General features: G+C 44.6%; 1 protein-coding gene across 5 annotated transcripts in view; it reads left to right on the forward strand.

Moving 5' to 3' along the window:
* The window catches only part of MTUS1 (microtubule associated scaffold protein 1), a 1045260-nt gene that overhangs the window by 803234 nt on the left and 220887 nt on the right, over window positions 1–21139 (forward strand). For all 5 annotated transcript variants that reach the window (XM_086962577.1, XM_086962579.1, XM_086962578.1 and 2 more), the window contains one exon: window positions 3339–3547. In XM_086962577.1, the coding sequence (XP_086818703.1) occupies window positions 3339–3547 (209 nt within the window). The remainder of the gene's footprint in view (window positions 1–3338; window positions 3548–21139) is intronic.

Here is a 21139-nt window from a genome sequence, read left to right on the forward strand (position 1 = left end):
TAGTTTACTAGTCACGATGGAGCAGCTAACAGTGAAACGAGGAGCCGCGATTGTAATGAAAGAATAACTCGTCATAAAGCCTTGTATGCCAAAGTCATTGCTTAGTCATTTATTTTAAAGTGTGCTTGTTTCTATAATGCATTGATGGGCTAAGATTGAAAGTACGATGTAGACTGAAATAAAACTAATATCCCTACTGATTGGGGGGGGGGGGAGGGGGGTGGTTCAACTGGAATGTGTCATGACCAAAGCATTTAAAAACTTTGATAGTAGCTTTGCCCCTACTTTTGTTGGACGTGGCATGACTACTACCCTAGATTTATTTGCTTCTATATTCTTGCGTAATCTGCTTGGCCTTTTTGATTTGTGTTTCTGGTTTTAGTAACCACCAGTGTGTTGAAGTCCTCATCAGTGGCCCGTTCGTACATACCTCTTTTCCAGTTACCAGACTTATGTTGGATGGTAAAACTAGTGGCAAGAGTAGAAGAATCAAGTCCATGGTTATCCGAGAAGTATTCACGGGGCAAAGAATTTGCCTATTGTTTACGGGATCTATAAGATATTGCCTTTTTGAGTGCCTACCACAAGATCGAGGTTAAGGTTATGTTGTCCCTTCCCCTATTAAGGCGCCCAAAAATAAACCTGGTTAGTTTGATAATAAATGCTCTGATGGTCATAAACTGAGATTATGTGCGCTCAAAACCAAGCCAAAAGATCAGGGTCTAATTTCATCTAGACGTGCTCTGCATAAAAAAGCGTTAGGGCGGAAATGGATTTTAGGGAGGAGGCTTGGTCCGACCTGGTGGAGGCAGTTACAAAGCCTGACAGTGCCTGATTTTGGGAAACTGTCAATTGCCCACTTTTCAGGGTAAGTAATGGCCAAGCTATTTCTTCCCATATATCCCTTGAGAAATGGACTGCACATTTTGAAGTCATTTATGGTTCAGTGGACCAGTTTTTATTGTGTTTTCCCCATTTGGTAGCATTGCAACAAGGCAACCTAATATTTTAAGCAGAGAAAGTTGGTGGAATTGACAGTAGTACGTGTGACAAGCCCCAAGGCTACAGGTCCTGATGGGATCCCTGCCGACCTGTTCAAATTGTCACTGAGTCTGTTGGCCCCGATTTTAACATGGTTATTTAATCTGGTTGTACGTGTTGGTTTACCACGTTCATGGTCCGAATCCATCATTAGCCCTGTGTATAAAAAAGGCTCTAGTGTCCTTCCTTTTTGTTATAGCCCCATCTCTTTGATTGACTCAGCTATCATAGTAATGGGCAGGGTAATTCCACAGAGGGCCATGTCGTGACCCGAGGATGGGTTTGTCCTATCTAATATTCAGTATGGTTTTCGACTTGGCTTGGGGACCTGTGATCAGTGTTTACATTTTCACATGCTGATCGACAAGTACACAGTGGCAAAATCGGGCTCATTGCTTGCCACATACATGGATTTGTCTTCTGCCTTTGATAAGTTGAATAGATGTAAACTGCTGTGGCTGATCTTGCTGGACATGGGCCTCGATCCAGCAATTGTTTACTTTCCTAGTGAGTTGCATGGGGATATGAAGGCAGTTCAGTTTAACATGGATGGTCTTGTACAAATCTCTTTTTTACTGAGTTCGGGAGCTAGGCAAGGTTGTACAATGGCCCCTTTTTTGTTTACCTTGTTTGTGAATGGCCTAGAGGTTACTTGATAAATAGGTGGACTACCCTCGTATTGGTTCTCGCCAAATCACGGCATGGCTATATGCAGATAATATTGTCTTATTAGCTAGAACCGCACTGTTAGATGGTTTAGTGAATTCAATGAATCAATTAGACCTTTCCATCAACTATAGCAAATCCCAGTTAAGATCTTTTCATGTTCAGGGCAACAGTCTGTCTAGGGTACAGCTGTACACTTACTTAGGGGTGGTTTTTGATAGCTAGAATACATTGGTCCCCATGCTTCAAGCCAAGAGACTAGCTTTAGCTACTCTTTGCTCTTTGTCCTCTAGAATTGGTAATACACCATTGAACGCCCTGATTCAAATATACTAGGCCAAGTATGACCCAATAGTCACTTATAGTAGTGATTTCTGGGGCTGCGTTAATTTGAGGAAACTTCTAGTGTTAGAGAATGGCTTTTGTAGGTGTCTGTTGGCGGTTCCGGCCTCTACCCCGGTTTTTATGGTTCATAAGGAACTTAGGCTGCCCTATCTGACAGATCTTATTGCACTCCACCCCCTGATTAGGTGGCTTAATGTTTCGGTACGGCTGGAAAATTTCTTGGGAAGAGAAATAGTTCATGATTACTTTAAGCTTGATGGGTGGAGGCCAATTAAATGGCTGACTTATATTAGGTTCGTTAGATCTACTTTGTTTGGCTCTTCCTCCTCTGTCTCTAAAGCGGATATTGTCTGGACCAGGAATAACTTTTTAGTGTGGAGGTCATCGGAGAGGGAAACTATTGAGCTTGAGAGGCCTACAGTACGTGGCCACGCATTACTAAGAACAGCTCCTGCTACTGAATTGTATTTGCTCTCTACTATTAATGTCCATCATAGATTTCTCCTAACCAGATTTAGGTTAACTGGTATGATATGTTGTTTGCTTTTCCTGAAACTGCTGACTGGAATGCAAAGTTTTAAGTCCCTGTACTTGTGATAATTTCCCCCCCAGGACCTATTGCGCTTTTTCTGTGGCTATTATGAAACACCTTGAAGAATGTATCTAATCCCATTATTAAAAGTTTTGCGTTTTGAACAAGTAAAACCTGCACTGTTATGTTTACAGTCACTCCCAGAGGGGTTTTCTACGTATGATATAACTTGCCTCCTCTTTGAGGTTGAGAAAGTCGTTTGATGAAGGCAGTGTTGACATGTAATTGCTGTTAATCTTTCTGGGAACGAGTCTTTTATGGATATGCAATTTATATTATTGTCCTTAGTGAAATGTATTTTAAGATGTGCTTCTTTTAATGATGTGATTTATAGTTTTTTATTGACATAAGTCGTGTACCAATAAATTTCCCGGTACCCTATATGAATTTAATGCTTTTTTTATGGATTTGACCGGCTTATTGACATAGCATTTGAAATGTTATATTCTTTGTGTGAATTGTGTATATTTATTTATGTCTATTGTACTTTTGTGGTCTTATTTCGACCGAAAAAAAGTTTCTTTGATACCCACTGGTGTGATTGTGTGCTGCAAATAACCCCTAATTGCCTGAGAAACTCTAAACAGAAGCTTGTCTTTGTCGTATACCAATAATGTGAACTCTAAACCCTTAAGAGGGCATGTGAACTACAATGGAATATTGAGGGTGTGACATGAAACCTGTTTCTTCGTAGTTGAGAAGAGCAAGCAGAAGGTCAGCACAAAACCTACCAGCGCCCCAGCACAAATCTCACAAGAAGATAGGAAAGCCCTCGAATTCGCCCAGTGCAGAGCAAAGTGTGAGAAGCAGAGTGGATTCATCTCACAGCTGAAGCAACTCATTAGCAGCGGAAATCAGCGGTTCGAAGCCATAACTGTGGTAGTCCAGCAGTTGCTGAAGCAGGTATGTTATGTTAAACTTATGCCATCACAAAGTATTTGTATAGATCACCTTTTGAAATTGCCTGGCTACTTATTTCATGTTTGTGATTGTTGATTTACTATATGGTGCAGCATTTTGTGTGGGGGGGATGCATTCATCATTCACCTGGCCCAAGTAAGGGTGGGTGGTGTAGTTTGCAAGACATGTTTTGTTATGTATTATTTGAGTGCTCGGAAGAGGAGATCAGGTCTTGTGAGCAGCCACCCCAACCATACCAGCATTAGCGTTTTTGTTGTGTAGAGGTAATACAGTGTCCTTTCTAAATGGTGGTTGCATCAGTCTTCATTGTGCAGTTGTTGAGGCTGCTCTGTTTTTCATTTTAGGCGTATTGTTCCTGATCTATAATCCACTGAAACCATGTCACCCTGGCTCCCCTTTGCCTATTTTGTGCCTTGTAGTCTTAACAGGTTTGTCCATTCCTGCACCATTCTGGTTGATCATGGATACCCTTTGTCAGTTTCTTTTGGTGTGAGGTTCTGTAGCAGCCAGGCTTGTTCTCAGTCTTCCACCTGGAACTCTTGTCGGTCCCTTTGTTGAAATATTTACATTGTCTAAAGGTAAAGGAAGCGAAGCAAAGTATTTTTAAGATCTGCTGCCTCGCCTATAATGCCTTGAGGGGCAAAGGCCCCAGTTATTTCTAACAGAAAACCAAGCAGTATGTACCCACCAGAAGTTTAAGATCAAAGGGCAAAGCCCTGTTGAGTGTACCTTGCATCTGTTTGGCTAGATGTGGTGGTAGAGCCTTCTCCTCTCTGACCCCTTTTTATTGGAACTGACTTCATGTGCATATTCGTATCTGCACAAACTATTGTTAATTTAGGAAACTGTTGAAAGCCTTCCTATTTTAATGTGATCTCTCTTTCTTGTGGATGCTTACTTGTTACTGTAGGTAGCACCAAGATGCCCTAGGGTGAGTCTTGTTCTATATTAAATGTAATTAACATAACATAAGATATCTTGTGATGGAAAAGCTCCCAAGTGAGACGAGCCAGGAAATATTGTTCATAAGGGTTATATCCTTGTTGAGTTACCTTTGCTGCTTTTTCGGGTTTTCGAAAGATCAATAAGACTCCATATCCAAAGATCCAGGGAATTTTAGTTGGACACCATGCCAGGGTCAGGTGAGAATAAGGCGTTGCCCTACTTCCAATCAGGATACCATGCAAACTCAGTTACCTTTGGTCTTGCGCTTTTCTTATAGGCAGATGCAGCTGTCTCTGTTCCTTTAATCATACACACTTCTCTTCCCTGAAGAGAGGTTCCACATTGACAGGGATCTATGAGACCCTGGACACTCCTAACATAATGGAACAGCTTTCCTGACAGAGAAGGTTCACATATTCACATTGAAATAGCCTACACCTGTCCTTAAGCAGACCGTAATGAATGCTTTCAAACATGTTGTTTCTGATCTTCTAAAGCCGCTCTGCACTGAGAGCGATGATTTCAGTTTTTTTAAAGGTTAACTTATAATTAGTTAATTTCCCTAAACGATTCACACCAGAGTTGCTGCACATTCCATTTCTCTCATTCTTCGCAATGGAAGCCAGTTTCTGCTCCCCAGGGATAAATTGTAGCAAAGGTACGCTCATAATGTTTTTTGTTCTGAAGCTTTTCAAAATGGCAGAACTAAGCTATGTCTGGCCTCTCTTCCTTCTCTGCTCCTAAAGTCAACCTTCTTGGCAGTCTCCTTATGTGGAAATGTACCCAAAAGTGAGCACACTGGTGCAGGGCCACCCTCTCGTCCACGGGTCCAAAGACCAACAAAATAGAGATCGGCACTGGAGCTGAAGTAAAATAAATCAAGTTTATTAATCATTCATGAGTGGGACCACGTTCACACAACACTCTCAAGTGCTGAAGGATTAGTACACTGAACTCACAGACCATCGTCTTTATATTCTCTTTTTCTGCAATGTAAGCATGTGGACAGAAATGGAAAGAACACGTTTACAAATAGCTATCCGCAAACAAGGACAGATGGATAACCATTGATCAGAAAATAGGGAGGGGGAGCAGGAATGCTTATGGCAGCAGTAAACAGTCAACAGATAACATCTAAGACCAGGTGTACCGGCAGCTACAAACCCCCAGCACGTACATTTCTTAGCCATGTCAGGAGGTCAACTAAAATAGATGGCACAAGCAGAGTGAAAAGGCGAACAGCAGAGTATGTAAGAATTACGAAGGAGAAGAAATGGGACACCTCAGTCAAAATGGCTGTAGCTTATGCTAAGTAAAATATTACACGTTTCCACACTTAGATCAAAGAAGAATATCACCACTTTTCAGCACATTTTGCATTTCTGTCTTGGATGGATAGTGAATCCTTCCAGTCTGTAAGATATCTGCCCTTCGAAGAGGACCTGCCACAGGAATTCCCTTGATGGGTAACGAGAAATAGAACAGCTGTGACAGGCAGAAGGTTGTTTGTTTAGGCAGTTCATTGATCAGTGTCAAACCCATCCTGTGATTTTAGGCAAATCACTTAATCTCCCTGTGCCTAACAAAAATTAATGTGTCAGTCTGTAAAACAACTGGCACTCATGTAAAGCCTCCTGATACCTTTGGGTCTAGTTTGCGCTATATAAAACTCTGTGAGAAAAAAAAACTTTTTTACTGAATCACTGTCAAACAGAAGGGGGCTAGAGGGAAGGGAGCCTTTTGTGTAAGGAGTTCTTTGATCATTGGCAATGAAACAACAGGATTACTGGACAATCTGGTTTCTGGAAGGACAGAACTAGGAAGATTATCGTTGCTGCTGTTGAGGTCCGGATGGGCACTTGTCAATATGGGAAGCTTCCGAAATACATCATGTTGGTTATGTGGATTAGAATAATGCGATGATGAAAAATTTAGTTAACATCGAGGTTTTAATTAGAAGAATGGTGAACATGGTTAGGAGGAATACTGTTTGGATATGGTATCCATTTATGCGGTGCGACTGGGAGGGGAGTGTGTACTACGCACTCCCCACAGGATTGTCTGGCATGCATTAAGGCATATTTACCAAATAAATCTCAAGTAGTTCATTCAGCCATTTTCTGCGCCGTATTTAAAGCACTTTCATCTGGGGTTCTGCAAGGCTTTTCTGTGAGCCCTTCAGTTTTTGATCTGTCCCCCTGCTTGCTCAGCTAATTTGATAGTGTGTCCTGAAGCTCATGAGGTTTGCTGATGATAACCAAACCTTGATTTTGCGTGCTGGTGATGACCATCAGAATTTACAAAATTGCATGATCTGTTGATTCTGGTCTTTGGCCTCCAGCATTGGGCTGTCCCCCTACCCCTGCATCCTCAGTGCAAAATTAGCGTTCTATCTGGACCATAAGCTATCCCTATTGGCTCATGTCAGCAAATATTGTCCACCTGGTTTCTGTTGCTGAAAGACCTTTGGAAGATTCCTTCATTCCTCCCAGCTGACACTCCTCAGCCGCTAATTCAGGCCAATGTTTTAAGTCATTTAAACAACGCAGCTCTCTTTTCTTGGGTTGTCCTGTCTGTATCCTTCTCAGACTCCAGGTCATTCAATGATCATCGCCTTGCCTCGCCTTGAACCTTTCACTTGCATTTGGTTAGCTATTGCCAATCGAATCATCTTTCACTCTTCTCTGCATCTCGTTGATTTCTCAAAATCCCAAGCACCAGAACTCCTTTTAGGTAACTGTTTCGCTCTCCAAATAGCATAGCATTGCATTGCAATTGTAACGATTCTTTATGTTGAAAGGTGATCTTACTTAAAACTGCTTTTCATGCTCTTACCACGTGGTAAAAAGGCACAGGAGCATCTGTTAAGGGTTGTGGTGAAATGCAGGGTTGCCATGCTTGTATATCCTGATTTTTAAGGAGCATTATAACCATCTCACGAGAATACTTTTGGGCAGGGCGCAGGGTGAAGCTCGAAACTCCAGTTCATCAATTACGTGATATGCAACTTGTGTTACAGAAGCAAGCACACACTGTCCGCTGGAGGTGTGCCTCTCTGCTCATTTTTATCCTTCAAGGGATTTGTTTAGTTCCATAAACACCAATAACAGATTTTGGTGTCTTTGTTGAAGTGTGAGCTCGTAGTGGTCATTTTCACTAGCCGGGTTCCACAGTATGGATGCAGTGACGCTGTAGGACGGAGTTATGTCTGTAACACGGTATTTATAGCACCTTGTTAGGTGCATGTGTTTTGTTGACTTTTTGGAACCCCTTACCGCCTTGTACCACCGTTCTCCACACTCGGAACTGTCTACCCCATGCCCTAGTTCTAGATAAATCACCTGCAGTGTTGGATAGTTCTTCTTGGTTTCTGTGCCACAAAAGCACACTCCAGATGCGTTCTGTAAACTCTTATAAATATCCATTCTAAAGTGTCTGGAGGGTCGATCGTATTTCAGCTCTTGAAAATGTTTTACGTGCAAATGGGTAAATTGTTTCCTAGTCCTGAGGCAGTATTGGGTAATGTGCTTTGGGGCAACTCTGGGATTAATTTTAGAATGTCGCAGTATGTGACACTTTCTGCTTAGAATCGGACTGTTCAATAATGATGCATCAAGTACAGTAATCTATTCCAGGAAAGTTTGTGGCTTCTTGGTGGTAAAGTGTCCCAGGTTCCAACAAATAATTGTGCAGTGTTCCTCACTTTTCCCGTAATAGATTATTAAGGGCTCATTCTGTGAGATGTTCAATATTGGATGCATCGAACTTTGATAAAAAAAAAAGCCAGTCTTTTACCTAAATTTCAGTCCTGCTCATTATGGCTACATGCGAGTAGATAGACAGGACCTACTGCCAAAGCTGAATGTTTTATGTAGTTGACATTGATCACCCCTGCCCTGCAGTCCCTGATTAGAGTGTAGATTGCACTTTCTCTAAAGCAAACAAGTAAAACATAGTTTCAGGGCAAAGGACAGTTGTACATAGCATCTAAGTAATTTTGTGAATTGTTACTTTTCTTACCTCCGAGCCTTAGCTGACATTTGTTCTTGGAGGTATGCACTTGTTTCACTACCCGTTACAACTTGGAGATGCTTTTGCTGATGATGCTGACGTGGAATTCCCAGGCCTTTTTATTGGCTTCCAGTGATGCCAGCATTTTGCCTCAGTACTAGCCCAGCAGGCCCTAGCTTGTTGGTGCCTCAACCCACCCTAATTGTAGACGGAAAGATTCGAATATACCAGATCGGCTCCTGTTGCTTCTGGGTGCAGGGAATAGCCCTCCTTTGTGACCGCTCCCACACTCACCACGAATATGCCCATGTGGATCTGCACACTTTTCTAGAGGGGAGTTTGAAACCTCTTAAGACGTGTGATGCTTCGGATAAAGTGAGATAACTCTATATTTTGATTTCACATTTACATAAACTGAAAGAGTATATTTTTGCCTAAAAACAACACTTCGGGATCTGCAATTGGAGAGCTCCAGCACCGGGGGCTCTCGTGTACGTGTACTGACTACACCCGTAAAAAGATGTGGGACTGCATGTAGGTATGATGTCCACCATACCAAAGCACAACTATAATTTGTGTTTATTGGACGAGGACTGACTGACTGGACCCAGGTCGTATGTTTTTGTTTATTCTTTTTGTATCCCTCTTTTAAATGAGTAAGTATTCCTGCCTAGTGCACTAGGTGCGCTCACCCTGAAAATTAAATAAGAAAGGTTCCTGTCCATATCAGTTATATCAACATTTGATCTTGCATTTTTACAGATTACAGAACCCAGTACTGTGGTAGACTTGGTGTCCTTTCTTTACAATTGTTTTTTTTCTTTGGCAGAAAACCCTGGTGGTTTGGTGTATGCTTTGGATAGTGAAAGTCAGTCAATAAATGTTTTGTTAATTAATGGTTCTGAATTGTAAAAATTAGAAGTGTCTGATCTGGCCAGGTATTGTTGTAACGTATAGCTGCATGAAATGTAGGACTGTAATGCGTAATTCTTTCAATTCCCCTCTTTGGCTCCAGACAGACTGATGCAATTGTTTGTTTTGCTAATATCTTCTACATGTTAAGTATTTTTTTCCTTTTTTAGTTGTTATTGCAGTTCCTTTAATGTTGAGAATGCAGATGTGTTTTAGAGGTGTTTTCTACCGTGGATTGGAGATTTAACAAGCATTGGTATAGCCATGAAAGTCTTGCCTTTGGGACCTTGTAAGTGTTTAGCCATGTAGCACATTATCCTGGGTGCTGTACCACCAGGATTTGAAGAGCTATACAAATCTCTTGTTGCAAGGTAGATTAGAAATGGCACTCCACTGAATGACTGTGCGTACATTTATTCTTTATATGCCATTACTTAAGCAACGCTCTCTTCCAGTAAAGACAACAGACCTGGGCATACGTTTCTATACATTGTGCTGTTAGCTCAAGTTGCAGGACCGGAGCACAGCAGACTGTTACTAGAGGAAGAGCAAACCAATCCAAAAGTAGGTTATGACGCAGTCTGGTGGATACACTGCTGATCTTGTGTCTCGTGAGATGTAGGTTTTATTCGTAGATACTAGACAAATCATCCAGATGCTTCAGATTGTGAGAAAATTGCAACCTCCCTGTGGCTCAATGTTTGTTTCATTGTGTAACGGTTAAATAGGTGACTAGATAAACTAAATTGAATCCGCATTGATACAATTCACTCTGCACAGAATTTCTCAGTGACAAATGAAGCTTGCCATTGATACTAACATATTCATACACACACCTACAACCCTCAAAGTACATGCACCTATAGATAGTGAAGTAAATATTACAGTAATAGAGATCTGCATGGATTTTCCATGGAAAGACCTGTGAGGCAACGGTTAAAAAAAAAAAACAGTATCCATGACTATATCCGCAGGTACCAACCATGGGTCTTTCCATAGTCCGGTTTGAGTGTGCAGTAACCACCTTCAAATATAAGTAAGACCCAGGGCCGGACTGGTGCTTTCGGGCACCGGGCAATCCCCCGGTAGGCTGGAGGGGGTGGGGGCCGGTTTTGTTGTATCAGGGGGCCGGTTTTGTGTCTGGGGGCCGATTTTCGGTTCGACCGTCACAGTGTCAGTCACTCTCACTTGAGAGAGAAGTCACGAGGTGTTGTGTGACTCGTAGCGCCAGCAGCAAGCCTGATTGACCGGTGAGGTGACAACCTAAACAAACTTTTCAGGAGGAGTGGAGGAGGAGGAGGAGGTGCCTGTACGCAGCGCGCATAATTATGCCCTGCCTCCTCCTCCGGCGCGTCTGCGCGCCTCTAGGGTGCGGCTGATGGTCCCGTTGGGCATTGGACAATAAACTGCGCAGTCTGCCTATAGGTTGCAGCCCCAGCATTACGAGTGACGAGAGCGAGAGGAGTAGAGACCGTCACCGGAGCGGCCGCCATAATTTAATTATTGGTACTGGCTAGCCCGCCGAAGTAGCCCCCCTGTGTCTGCCACCACCAACAGCAGTGAGTAAGTGTTTCTGCCCTGGCCCCGGTTACGCTACCAAATCAATTAATCATGAACTGTTCATGACTCATGAATGACTGTCTTAATATATTCACAAACAGTTGGGGGCGGGATGTCGCGCAGTGGTGGTGGTCTGGACGGAGGGAGATAAAGATAATGATTCCAATCCGACCGCGCTGTGCATATACGGCCACTCAGTGGTAAGTTACCACTGACCGTATATGCACAGCACAGCTCTGTATGTTACATGAGGCCTCTCGTCAGCTAGAGCCTTGTTCAGCCTTACCCTGCCTTGCTGCTTGCTTCTTCAATCAGCTAGTTACATTATCTGGACCAGGCAATGCTTATGCCTCCGTTGTAATCTCCGGGCCCGCCCTGGTCGTTTTACTGTACTCCAGCTCTGGCGCAAGCCCTTGGCTGCAGAGGTGTTTCCCAAAGTACGGGAGGAAAATCTACTGCGGAGCACTTCCTGGAACTGGGTGCCACAGATGTGAAACACTCTGCAGTCTCGGCCGGTTAACAAAATCTAGCGCCTAGCTTAGAGGGAATCCAGTCAGGTTATCGAGTGCGCTGTAACAATGCAGTGTTTCTTGTGAAATTAGCATGTGACAATTGGCCGAGGTCTATGCCCGCAGTACAGGAATGCACTAGTGTTACTTACAGAGTGAAACAGTGACGTAACAGAATTCAATTAATAATCCAAACAATATTAAGGATGTTTAAGGAGTGCGAACGTTAAGGCTGTATTTAGTGTTATTCAAACAGCCTGTCCACGTAGGAAAAAGCACATGCTTTTATTTCTGCACTATATAAATGTATATTTTTTCATTTGTTTCATAAATAATTATCTTTTTCCCAGTGGGCTGTGACCCAAGATTGAAGTAGGAGTGTACACACTGGTTACAGAGTACTCCCATTTTCAACATTCTCTCATCTCTGGACACGCTCGAGTTTCCTACAGCGAGGCAGGAAGGTACGGTCTAGCACCTAAATTGTGGACCGCAGGACAGGGACGCTTGCGCTCTTTCAGCTGCTTCCACACTTCACATTTTCACAAGCATTTTGTGCTATTGGTCAGATTACTTTACCCTCTGTGCCTTGTTTCATTAATTGTATATAGCTATATACCACAACCAGAAACGCTTAGAAACGGGCCGAATCTAGTACTGTGCGCTATGTGAATACTTCCACGTCTGAAACCCAGAAAGTGGACAGGTTGCTCATGTACAAAGCAGACTGTAACCCAGCCTAATGAAGTATGGTAGTTCTCAGCTCCAGAAACAGTAACCGGGTGCCCGCAAGTCACACGATTGCCCCAATTCGGTTCTGAAAGTGCTCTCCTAAATCCTAAGGACTTAACTAGGGATAAGGCGTTTTTAGGATGTGCTTGTCCCTGAGCGCTTCATAATGACAAACGCGGACAACAAAACAGTAACCCTCAGATTGATATCCACTCGCACAATACAACCCCTCAATACATCTGTGCCCTGCCAAACCACCGCCATCAGTATTCACTATTCACACCTGCCCCATCCCCTGCACTCACCGCGCCAGCCTCCTTCATGATGAATGATCCTCTTAACCTGCACGATGCGGACTCCGGGGCTTCTTGTCGGGGCTCATGCTACCAATCTAAGTTGCAGCAGCTGAAGACGGCCTAATGTGTAGAACTGTTGAGATACTACCTATAAAACAACATCCTACAATGGTTCTGTGCTGTGTTGCTACCTCGACGGTCACTACATCAACCTGTTAATGATATCAAAATTATCATAATTTTGACAAGGCTACTGCCTCGACCTCCCTTGATGATACCTGACCCCTGACCTGTCACCTGGCAATTCAAGTGATACTATCTACATCTTCACTAAACGTATCTGAGATGGAAAAATATAGAGACAATCTCGCTTGTGAGAGGTATTGGCTTTCTCAACGTTGTTCAGCCATGTCACACTGCAGCGTGGCTGCAGGGCAGCATGACTGAAAGTAAAAAAAAAATAAAGCAATAGGACATTGTGCTTTTATTTTTGTGAGAGATAGGGCAGGAAGCGAGACAACATGAGGGAGGAAGGATGAGCATGGAGGGCAGCATAGACAAGGCAGGGTGTGAGAAAAGAGTGATAGGATATGGGCAGCAGCGCCAGAGTCATAGTGCTTTTTTTTTTGTAATTGTGGGTGGAGGAGCAAAACAGACAACGGGGGAGCAGGCACAACATGGACAATGGAGGTAGAGCGGGTTATTATGGCTAACGTGCAACAGAGAGAGGGCAGGTGAGGGGTTGAGACATGGACAACAGAGTGCAGTGGCAACACAGAAAATGGATAGCCAACACAACCATCAAAGTGGAGGGTGTGTTGGGGCTCAATACGGAGAACAAGGGGCTGGTGGGTGGAGGGCAAGCAACACAGACTGAGACAAGTGAGGGAGGGTGGACTCGCGCAGCATGGACAATGAAGGAAGAGCAGGTGGGATGAACATGGACATTGGCGGGCGAGCAGGTTAGGGCAACATAGGCAGTGGACAGAGGGCAGGTGGGAGGTCAACACGAATAATGGAGGAAGGGCAGGTGCACACATAATAAAAAAATAACAAAATGTAAAGTTTTGAAATAGTACATAAAACAGCAAGTAATCCAATCGATTTTTTAACATTGGTTCAACCATGAAATAAGATCTGTACCGTTGCTGATCCATCCCAATATATGATCTGTGCAAATCACAAGCCTGGGTGGTGTTACAAAATGGTACGTAAATATCAAATGTCCCAGAGCAATTTTTAAACATCAGAGCAACCATAAAATAGGATCTAAACCAGTGCAGGTCCCCCTCAATATAGAATCTGTGCAAATCCCAACCATAGGTTATGTGCAAATAACAGAGAATACTGGAACAATTACTTCATGAATTTCATAAAAGATTTGAAAAGATTGAAAAGAAAGTTATAACTTTTTGAGAGAATTAAAAGATGTTTAATAGGGTGAGCGTAATCTCTAAACTACTGCTTGTCAAATTTTGCTGGTCTTGTATCAGACAGCCTGTAAAACCTTGCTCACAGCAAATACAGTTGTGGGGGTAAATATTGTTTTTTAAAATGATGTGAGCCAAATGAGGGGGTATACAATATTAGACTCAGAGCTCCGACCTCCAGCTAAAAAATTGTCACCACTGTGCACCAGACGCTCTTAGTCCCAGTGCTCCTTTAGCTGTAAAAATGCCACCACCGTGCACCAGACCCTCTGGATCTCCAACAAGGAGGTGAACAACTCCCACCTCTCACCAGAAGTGACTACTGTCTGCCACACTGTTGGCAGTTTCATGGCAGAAGCGCGGGTGGCAAACAGCTCAAGGAGGTCATTGGGGAGCTGGCCCCTTTGCTCAATCCAGGGCCACTGTTGGGCCACGGGAGGTCAAAACAAGGCTCTAGACTGTCACATAGCCCCAAGCAGCACCAGGTGCGGGACAAAGTCACTGCGTTGTGCGCTCAGCTCAGGAACGGGTAGCTCATTGAAGCAAGGCTGAACAAGGCGCTAGCAGGCGACTGGCATCAGCATGCCCTACTCCTCCTCCTGCATTTATTTGATTTCACAGCTCAGCGCAAGGACTGACTGCCTGCCTGCCTCTGGAGTGTTAGAAAGGATGGTCCTCCGCGCGACAACAGATTCACCAAATGTTTAATATTAATCTTATCTTATCCTTATTTATTCATGGGGCATTTTAAAGTGATACTTGACGTCGCTGGCAAGAATAATTAGCGAGTCTCGAGGCTTCACAGAACATCTCAGTAACCTTCTCTTGTCATAAATATCCAGGGTGACACGGCCATCATGTCCCCTTCGTCATTAGGCCTTCGCTGAGGCTGTGAATTATGGCGCAGCACCTCATATAACTGTGAGTGTATGTATTGCAATCCATACTGTTCCCTACTAAAGATATTGATTTGTTAACAACTACACTGCAATATGGCTAGCACATCAGTGTGACTGTAGACTGCGCAGGAGGGGCGAGGAAGGGATAGAAAGAGCCAGGGGGGTGGGGACTGGGAGGTGACAAAAGAGAGTGGGAAATGTACACAATGAAAATACATTCTTCGTGGGAAGGAGCATGCCTGAAAAGAAGCAGTGGCGTAGCTAGGGGGGTGGTACAACACCCCAGGCGGCACGCGTTTTGGGGGCAGCGGCCTCCCTCATCTATCATCTGCCGGCAGTCTCGGGGCGGCAACACCCCGCTCCTCAATGCGTTTGCTACGAGGGGGCGGCAAAGGGCGAAAATACTCACCATCATGTACACACATAGCTGTGCATATATGGAGGGGGCCCGGGCCCCTCAGCCTGAGATGTGCGCTCAGCTCAGCCTCTCCCAGGACTCCTGTGAGAGGCTGAGCTGAGCGCACAACTCAGGCTGAGGGGCCCGGACCCCCTCCGTATATGCACAGCTATGTGTGTACATGCTGATGACAGGACCGTCGCGGGTGCAGGCAATAAATCAAACATTTGTAATTATGATGATGAATCAATCATTATCATGATTACAATTTTTGCTTTGGTGCACATGGTGCGGGCGGAGAACTGAACTAAGCTAATGCAGCAGGCTGCCTGGCTGATTTGTTCGTTCTCCTACTTTAATCACGGCCTATGCATGGGTTGGATTAATATTAGTGATCAGCAATTGCTGTAACTTTGAGGGACTGGGCATAGAATCTGTAGGCTGCACCGAGCTATTTTTGCTCTTAGCTTGAGAAACTATTCAGTGAGATGCAGACACACTTTATTGTTGCAAATCACTTGCAGAGCCAGAAAGGCCATCTTTGTAGTACAACTGTACACGGTGGTGCATCCTGCAAACCTTACCCCATGGTGTCCATTGAAATTGCCATATCATGTGCCTTAGTGATATCTCCTAACAGTGAAATCTACTTATTTTTTACTAAAAACCTTGGAGTTAATCGTATGATCACACATTTGTTTGCACTTTGAGGACCAGAGGAAAGTGAGGCTGACAAACGTGATGTAAAAAAAGTTGGCTCTTCCTTTGGATCTGCTGCAGTTTACAACAAGTTTTGAAATGCTGACTCAGAAGCGTCCAAGTTTAGTCCAGGAAGGCTGGATCCTTGGCTGGTGTTGTGATAAGCACAGACTGTGTAATGTGTTCCTTTTCAGACTCAGTGGATGTCCATTTATCTCATGTCCATAACCTTAAAACGTCTCTATTACTATGGACCTTTTGGTTTAAGTGTTGCCTTCTGTCAATATTGAAACGTACAGGTAGCACAGTCGTGCTCTGTCTGGCATGCATGTTGCCCCATAGGTGGCTGAAGCGGAGCCAGTCGGGGGTGTAGAGATGAAAGGAAGAAGAAAAGACAAATGCGGACAGAAAAGGGAACAGTGTGATCTCTCTCTCGCTCTCTTATCTCTTTATCTCTCTCTAGCTCTTTATCTCTTTCTCTCTCTCGTTCTTTCTTTCTCATGCGGCTTTCTATCCCTGTATTTCTCTCCCACTATCTCTCCCCCTCTCTCTATCTATCTCTCCCTCCCACTTTCTTTCTCTCACCCCTCTCTCCCTTTCTCACTCTCCCTCTCTTGCTCCCTCCCTCACGTGCTCTCTATTTATCCCTCTCTATACCTATCCCCCTCTCACTCTCTCCTCTTCTCTCTCCCTCCAATTATCCCCCTTCTCTCCCTCTCTATCACCATATCTCTCTCTCTATCCCTTTCTCTATATCCTTTTCTCTCTCTCTCTCCCTCTCTTTTCTATTCCTGTATTTCTCTCTCCCCTCTCCCTCTCTCCACCTCCCTCTCTCTCTTACCTCTCTCTCACCTTTCTCCTCGCTCTCTCTATCTCCCCCTCCCCCTCCCTAGCTCTCCTCTATCTCCCCCTCCCTCTCTCTATCTCTTTCCATCCCTCTCCCCATCTTTCTGTCATTCCAGTCGTTCCTCTCTCTCATTCTCTTCCTCTTTTTCTCCCTCTACTTCTCCCTTTCTCTTCTTCTGTCTCCCTCTCTCTATCGCCCTTCCTTCTCCCCTCTCTCTCCTCCCCAGTGGGTGGGTAACCTGATGTTCTTCAAGGTCATCATCTACGGTTTACTGTGCTTTGAAAGTTGATACAACTTGAATATGTAATGAAAAATGTGCTCTAAAATTCACCATTTTGGTCTTTCATTTTCCAAAAATTTCTATGGGGGAGACCCCCCTATTAGCCGTCGAGCTCGCTTGCTACGCGCCGGACAGGGGCTGGCTTGCTGCGAGCTGGATGGGGGCTGGTCTGGCAAAATTTGCCAGGGCTGCTTTCAGTTCCCAGTCCGGCCCTGGTAAGACCTCTAGTGAACCGAAGACGCCGCTGTTGGTCTCACTGTCCGGCCCCTCTGGGCGAGGCTGGAAGATGAACTTGTGAATCCCGGTGATCTGAGGCGTTGTCTGCACATTCCTCGCCGCATTCCTTCCCCTCGGAGTGGAATCTCCCTTCCTTGGCAGGCTAGTGTGATGAAAGTTGCTCCTCTTTCCAGCGTGTAACTCATGCACGCGCCCTGATGTGGACGCGAAGGCACAGGGCGCGCAGACTTACCTCCAGAGCGTCGCTGTAATGAAGAAACTGTCCGTTTACGCCTCCTGTCCTGTCCAGGCTTTTATTTCGTGTGCATTTTACTCAGTGGCGACGACCCAGTGTGTTATTGGCTCTAATGCAATGAAGGAAATGCAGCCCCACGCTGATTGAATTGTGTTTGAATTGTAAAGCACAACAATGACCGGAGTACAGGATTCTAAGCTCCGGTGCCACTGCACCTGCTTCACCATCGGAACCTACTCCCCTGGTTTTACTGGACCCTTCTGTTATAAGATGTAGTTAATTGTATTGTCTAGAGACTCTAGTGCAAATTTGGCGCGCGTTTCTGCCGTTCAAATCCAAGTCACTTTTAGAAAATGTCTAACAGAATGACGTCACTAGCCATGTTCTTAAACAGGGGTTCGGCTGACTACTGAAAGGACCAGCACCGTTCCCTCTGTGGCATGCCTTACGTGGATCGTGCCTTCATTGAAAACTTGCCACGGCCACCATTGAGAACCCAGGTGGTCGTCAGGAGTACACATACCTTTTCAAGGCTGGTATGTGTTCTTTACTACTGCCCCCATCGCCGTATGGTTTCACTTTCCTGTTCTCTAGTTAAAAGCCTGGCACTACTTGCTGTTTGTTGGCAATAGAGCGAAGACTCGGTAGCTGTCCCTGAATTTGCAAGTATTTATTTTCTGTTTCATTATTTTATCTTTCTTGGATAAAAGCGCCTAACCGACAACAGACTCCTTCTAAGCGCTGGTGAAAATCTAACATTGCTCCGGATTGGATTTATTCGGACTCTATTTGTGTTGGTTGTAGACCGTTAGTCCCTGTGTTTGATTTGCTGCTTAATTTCAATACTGACGTGTATTCTAATAAATTACCATCAATACCATGTGTGCTAAGACTTATGTGCTACGAATCATCACGGATGTGGCGAGCAGAGATAGATCATCCGTGATGGCAGAGCAGAACAAGCATTGGAAATGCAATAGGTCTCGCATTAGGAAAGTTTGAGCTATTGGTATTGTAAATGACACTTTTTTTATTTATGTGTTGGTTTTGAAAGTAGCAAAATTAATAGCTTTGTCAGTTACAATGTCAATAGTTTTAACTTTTGCAAATGTGACACCTATAGCATTTGTAATGCAATGTGTGTTGTATTTACGTGACTTAGATGTATTGATATTACAAATAACAATGGCTTTTAATTTTGTAAATAATGAATACTTAAATAAAAGTTATTGTAATTTATAATGGCAATAGCTTAAACGTTTGTAAATAACTTTTGTGAAGATTATGTTCAGTGTATTTTTTTTATGATGAAAATCCAAGAACAGAAGTGAAATATTAACATCTTTTTGTGACATTTGTAATAAAGCTTGAAACATTGAGAAAACATATTTGAACCAATTGTTGTTGAATGGTTGCACAGATTGATGCTGTGGTGGCATTTAGTGATGTTATGGGGGCGACGAGTGGTGCTGTGGCGTTGGTGGTGGTGGATGTGGTGGTGGTGGATGTGGTGGTGGATGCGGTGGAAGTGATGTATGTGGTGGTGGATGTGGTGGTGGATGTCATGGTGGATGTGAAGGTGATGGATGTGATGGTGGATGTGGATGTGGTGGTGGATGTGATGGTGGATGTGGTGGTGATGGTGGATGTGGTGGTGTTGTGGTGGATGTCGTGGTGGTGGATGTGGTGGTTGTGGATGTGGTGGTTGTGGTGGATGCGTTGGTGGATGAGGTGGTGGATGAGGTGGTGGATGAGGTGGTGGATGAGGTGGTGGATGAGGTGGTGGATGAGGTGGTGGTGGATGCGGTGGTGGTGGATGCGGTGGTGGTGGATGCGGTGGTGGATGTGGTGGTGGTGGATGCGGTGGTGAATGCGGTGGTGAAGTGGTGGTGGATGTGGTGGTGGTGGTGGATGTGGTGGTGGTGGTGGATGTGGTGGTGGTGGATGTGGTGGTGGATGTGGTGGTGGATGTCGTGGTGGATGTGGCGGTGGATGTCATGGTGGATGTGATGGTGGATGTGATGGTGGATGTGATGGTGGTGGTGGTGGATGTGGTGGTGGATGTGATGGTGGTGGATGTGGTGGATGCGGCGGTGGTGGATGCGGTGGTGATGTGGATGTCATGGTGGATGTGGAGGTGATGGTGGATGTCGTGGTGGATGTGTTGGTGGATGTGGTGGTGGATGTGGTGGTGGATGTGGTGGTGGTGGATGTGGTGGTGGTGGATGTGGTGTTGATGGTGGATGTGGTGGTGGATGCGGTGGTGGTGGTGGATGTGGTGGTGGTGGTGGATGCGGTGGTGGTGGTGGATGCGGTGGTGGTGGTGGATGCGGTGGTGGTGGTGGTGGATGTGGTGGTGGTGGTGGTGGATGTGGTGGTGGTGGTGGTGGTGGTGGTGGATGTGGTTGTGGTGGTGGTGGTGGTGGTGGTGGATGTGGTGGTGGTGGATGTGATGGTGGATGTGGTGGCTGATGTCTGATGGCAGCCTTTAGTGTCTATGACCTAAAGAACTGCGCTGATGTCTGATGGAAGCCTTTAGTGTCTATGACCTAAAGAACTGCGCTGATGTCTGATGGAAGCCTTTAGTGTCTATGACCTAAAGAGCTGCGCTGATAACTGATGGGAGCCTTTAGTATCTATGACCTAAAGAGCTGTGCTGATAACTGATGGGAGCCTAGAGTGTCTAAGTAACCTGGGTGACCGTTCTGCTGTCTTTATTGGACCTAAGGAACTGTGCTGATGTCTGATGGGGCCTATAGTGTCTTGGTAACCCAAGGAACAGTTCGGTGGTCTGCTGTCCATAATGCGAGCGGGCTGGTGCAACCCGAGGGTAGCTCTTTGTATCTTGAGGGGCAGCTCTACTATTTATGATATTCAGGTGTGCTTTTCTTACTTAAGAAATATCTATACTTTTTATGATGCGAGTGCATGTTTATGTAACCAGAAATATTACTCCACTGAAATTTACAAGCCTGGAAAACAGCGAAAAGTTACTAACACCCTTCTTCAATGACTGAGTCAACCTTCCACTTTTGATGTATTATCTTGTAGGTGATTTAAAGGTAAAACAAACCCTCGAATCATAGCTAGGAAGGAGTAGATGCTCCCCAGTTTCCTCACGTGGTTCTCACAAAGTTCCCTGCTCCACAATGAGGCTTTGCATTTATGTTTGAATGGCAACAAAGGAGTTTTGCATTAACTTGTTTACAGGCCAGGTTAAAGACAAAGTGGAAAAACACGCTGTTCGATAAAGCATTAATCAGGTTTCCTAAACTTGCTGCCATATCGTTGGCTTTCGAAATGCAACTGAAAGTATACTAATTTTCATACATAACTACATTTTAGAAGATTAAAGTGGGAGATTAAAAAAAAGAATCGAGAGCCCGTATTTCTTCCATTGATTTCTACTCGGGCCTGAATCGGGTCCATGTCATGTATGTGACTGTAAACTGCTGCGGCAGGATCAGATATCAGAAATGCAAAAAATACTGTTTTTCCTTATTAGTCGGAGCAGGGAGGACGCGCTGTGCGAGGCAGGAAGAGCATGACAAATGCTGTGGACCGGCAGTGCATACTCGGAGGCAG

The sequence above is a fragment of the Lissotriton vulgaris genome, chromosome 3_1, assembly GCF_964263255.1.
Source record: "Lissotriton vulgaris chromosome 3_1, aLisVul1.2, whole genome shotgun sequence".
NCBI lineage: Eukaryota > Metazoa > Chordata > Amphibia > Caudata > Salamandridae > Lissotriton > Lissotriton vulgaris.